Source organism: Macrobrachium nipponense, chromosome 45, assembly GCF_015104395.2.
Source record: "Macrobrachium nipponense isolate FS-2020 chromosome 45, ASM1510439v2, whole genome shotgun sequence".
NCBI lineage: Eukaryota > Metazoa > Arthropoda > Malacostraca > Decapoda > Palaemonidae > Macrobrachium > Macrobrachium nipponense.
The window spans coordinates 40,844,598-40,849,080 of record NC_061105.1 but is presented as its reverse complement, the minus strand read 5'-3'; the positions used below and the strand labels follow the sequence as shown (position 1 = coordinate 40,849,080).

At 36.6% G+C, this 4,483-nt stretch overlaps 2 protein-coding genes across 2 annotated transcripts in view; both read left to right on the top strand.

The window, feature by feature from the left end:
- The window catches only part of LOC135214223 (muscle, skeletal receptor tyrosine protein kinase-like), a 169,313-nt gene that overhangs the window by 160,483 nt on the left and 4,347 nt on the right, over positions 1-4,483 (top strand). The window lies entirely within an intron of this gene.
- LOC135214046 (sialic acid-binding Ig-like lectin 12) lies at positions 2,036-4,466 on the top strand. The gene is made up of 4 exons (XM_064248160.1): positions 2,036-2,070; positions 3,035-3,147; positions 3,417-3,519; positions 4,298-4,466. The coding sequence occupies exons 1-4, from the start codon at positions 2,036-2,038 to the stop codon at positions 4,464-4,466; spliced, it is 420 nt and encodes a 139-aa protein (XP_064104230.1).

The following is a 4,483-nucleotide window of genomic DNA, read 5'->3' as shown; positions in this document are numbered from 1 at the left end:
TATATATGTGTGTGTGTATATATATATATATATATATATAATATATATATATATATATATATATATATATATATATCCTTTATATATATTGGGCACCAAATGTCCTTTCAGTATCTAATTCGCTCTACCTCGGAATTAAATATATTTTCATATATGTTAACCGAAAGGGAAATAAAGTTTAATCGATAATAAATTTGTCTGCTCACGGGCGCGAACCATCAAACCAACAAATTCAGGCTCGCTCCCGTGAGCAGACAAATTTGATTATCGACAAAAAAAAATTCTCATCCGGTTAACATACATGACAATATATCAATTCCGAGGTTAGAGCGAATTAGATACTAAAGGAAATTTGTAGCTCGATGTATTCATATGAATCACGGTAATGTGATATGACACACACACACACCAACACACACAACACTATATATATTTATAAATAATAATATATATAATTATATATATATAAATATTATATAATAATATTAATATATATATATTTATATATATATATTCATACAGCAGTCAGCCGTAAGCCAGAACCACAACAAATCCTAAACGGCTCCCAGGAACATTAAAGTAAGCCCTTTTGTATTCAGTACCGGCAAAGAAAAACATAAACATTTTTCATATAAATGATGCATAAACCCTTGATAATATTTCCCCTTCCGCAAACACAGAGGTCTTTCCTCTGACAGATAAAAGTATTATAGCAAAGACGTGAGTAAGAGGCAACGTCTACGTAAGTTACTGATTTATTCATTGGTTGGTTGGTTTTGATTAAGCTGGCCTTATGCCATCGTGTGCTCTTTCTCATAAAGCAGCCCGTAGTTCATTCATTCAACAAACTGATAGGTCAATAGCTCTTGCGAGCGGAATTGTAACGACTGACATCAGGCGAACAGAAACGGATCTTAAACAAAATCACTTGTGTTAACTGACACAATACAGGACTGAAGTTAAGGTACATACTATGGCTGAAAAGCTGACATTGCAATGAGTATGATGATGACGATACATTTTTAATATGACAATAATAATAAAGGTGATATATGTATAAAAGATGTGAGATGTGTGCTGTTTCTTGTGTCCAGCCAAGTAATTTATCTCAAAAGTTTCACAAAGAGAATATACCCCGCTTGAGCCTACTATAAGGTAGTGTAAATTCTTTCATACGTCTATGAATACTACAAACCCCTAAATTCAAAGAGATTTCGTTGCATATGAAGGATCCAGTCTTCCTCTGAATCTAACATCCTGCCGCTTATTCCTTGTATACATTTTCAGCTGTATTAGCGATTCTATTGTATCCCTCGCGCCAAACCCTTCTTTTCAAACGGGTTTTGAATTAAGTTCGTCTCAAAATCACTTTCAGTATCCTTTTAGTTATCGTAACCCTTTTTCCCATCAGCAATAACATCACTGGCACAGTGACATCTTAAAGTGTCTTCGCTTTCCAAATGTTTAAAGACTTTACCTATAGAACTTAGGGAACAACTTCCTAATCGGCGATATATGAAAGGAGAGAGAGAGAGAGAGAGAGAGAGAGAGAGAGAGAGAGAGAGAGAGAGAGAGAGAGAGAGAGAGAGAGACTCCTTTACATCCGCGAATGCGTTATATCGTGCAGGGGGAGGGGGATCGAGCAAAAAACTAAACTTTTTCGTAAGTACTTTCAGATGGGCCAAGTAAAACCGTAGCTTTCAATTCCTTGGGTACAAAAAGATTTATAGCATTTAGAATACTATTTCATCTATTAAATGAACGGAATGCCTGAAGTGTTGCCCCTGTACCTCTAAATAACACTCGAATCTTACGAATGAAACCATCTGTATCTCTTTCCAGATATTCTAAATCTGGCAAAACGCTATTCCACCCCCACCCACCCACGGCCCCCATCTACCTCCAACCAGCCCACCTCCCATCCAAAAGTCCTCAATCTGAAAATATGGAATTTTTTAAAAGTCACATTACCGAATGAATGCTGAAATCACCATCCTTTGTTCAAACTCCTATTGTCCATACACCGAATAGCAACATGAAGTATCATTATTTCTCTAAAGACAATAAAATGTAAGATTTATTGATAACAATTACCGACTCCACGAGTTATTTGAATTTCGTGGATCCGTGGTATTTCTTGAATGGCCATTAGAGTTCGGCTCATAATCTATTCATCATTGCATATTCACGAGGGTAATTATGCTTCCTTTGTTGCCGTCTTCCTTTATTTGTTTCGATTTTCTTTTGTTTCGTGTCTTTGTTTCTTCACAGACGAGATTGGAAGACTCAAGATTGATTATTCATGGACATGATTGACGTTTGTTTATTGCCATTAGGAGAAAGTGTTCCATTCTTTATTATAATATGTGTGTGTATCTATTAATATATATATATATATATATTATATATATTATATTATATTATATATATTATATATGAAGTTTATTAATTATTTACCATGAAGTTTTATGATAAACAAGTAATATTCGGTACTGTTATGAATATAATTACCTGAATTTTACCAAACGAAGTCGCCGGGGGACCCTCAAAGACTTGTTCAAAGAAAAACCTTGCATGCAGAAAAAAAAATAATGACAATAATAAAATCAGCTATTCAAAGAATTTTCTTTTTTGGGGGGAGGGGGTGGGGCGGGAAATAAAGATACAAGCCTTATTGCACATGAATAAGTTCTACTTAACAAATAGACGTTTAACTACGCAGATGTTATTTACGAGATACGCAGTAATGAATATAAAGTAATTTATAACATAATTAACGCCAAGTTCAGATTAAGTCAGTATTTATAACGTATTCATCCATTCCTGTGTAGCCGAAGATAGCTGTACTGCCTTATTTATTGAATTACTTTAACAATACCATCTATTTGTAAAAATATTTCGAGATTTATCTAAATTTAATTTTTTTGTGATATCCCCAACCTACTCTGCTGGAATTATATGCTGCAAGTCCTGTTTATATTCAGTCTAACATAGTCTACTACTGATTTATTATCATCGCTCTTCTTCCATTCAGATCTGAGCTGGAAGTCAGGGCCCTCATAGAGGACAACCAACGCACATACATCTGTGACGCTACCAACGGCCTGGGCGTTACCGTAACAAGCAACGTTACGCTCAATGTGCTACGTAAGTCATCCCTGAAGGAAGGTCTGTAACTATTTCATCTAACGAAAGGGGTCTTCATTCTTTCCCCGTTGCCAGGGTATTTTTCACAAGAACTCGACTGGAACTATATTCGAAAATGTCCTTCCAGGAAAAATGTCTGGAAGATTGACTGGAATGTCATTTTCTGATAAGACAATTTCTTTTATAAACTGGCTGTCTGGAAAGATTTGATGAAAGGTGAATCGTACAATATGACATTCTGGAAACACTCACTGGAATATCTTTTCCAGATGAACCGGTATGGAAAGACGTGCCCAGCGGGGTAGTGGAGGTGAAGGAGAAGGATGACCTCTTGCTGAGGGCAGTAGCTGATGCCAACCCACCACCTGTCACGTGAGTTCCTTTTTGGAAGTCGAGGTTTTAGAATGGTCAATGAATCTTGCTGTTTGAAAGAAGAGTATTTCTAATAATTATGCCACACCCCTTTTATTTATTGCAGATGGTGAACGTTCTTTGGATATCATTATCTTTATTATGTAACTCATGTTGAAATGTTTTTACATCGCTTTCTTTCAGTTTCTTTTACTTTTCTTTTTCATTTCTTTTTTGTAAGTGGTATGGCGTTCTTGGGGTCTATGCTGAACACATCTAATCTAAATTTGTTTCATTCGTAAGCAGTGCTGCATCCTATCTCAATGTTTCCACATACTGATGGGGAACTGTCCGCAAAACCCAAACCTTGGCAAATATACTTTTGGGTTTAGTCGACAGCTTTCTTGAACCGATCATAGCGACAATTTTTATTTTATTTTATTTCATTTTTATTTATTTATTTTCTATTATTTTTCTATAAGTTGGGTGATAATCAGCTTATCGGGCACATTGGATTACTCTTCTTTTGCAATGCCATGAAAATAGAAGGCTGTCACCTTAAGGACTTCAAAATTCTAACGGGAAAAAGGATTTGATTGGAAAAAATAATAATACCCTCTGAATTATACATACATACATACGATTAGCTGAGACACTGGCAACTGCTGAGACGCATATTTTGATATGAATGAATGGTGAATGCCCACATTGTTTCCGGAACATTTCCAGCAACTCCAACTATGAGGAATGTAACCTTCCTTCCTTCCTTCCTTCCTTCCTTCTTGCACCCATCCTGCAGATACAAGTGGTGGAGAGGCCCCGTCCTGCTTCAGGAAGACCAAGAAGAGGGGGGCCTCCTGGAGATGACAAGGGTGCATCGCCAAGAGGCAGGAGGGTACTCTGTCACTGCTGAGAGCCCCAGGGGCATCGTCAACTGCTCCTTCATCCTTCTCAACGTACCTCTGTAAGTTGAGAGTCGAGGTTG

Excerpts from the sequence above, each read along its gene's own strand:
- LOC135214046 (XM_064248160.1), top strand. The coding sequence starts at position 2,036 with ATGAAGTATCATTATTTCTCTAAAGACAATAAAAT. Across the intron at positions 3,148-3,416 it reads CGTTACGCTCAATGTGCTAC|ATGAACCGGTATGGAAAGAC; the intron begins GTAAGTCATCCC and ends TATCTTTTCCAG. Across the intron at positions 3,520-4,297 it reads GCCAACCCACCACCTGTCAC|ATACAAGTGGTGGAGAGGCC; the intron begins GTGAGTTCCTTT and ends CCCATCCTGCAG.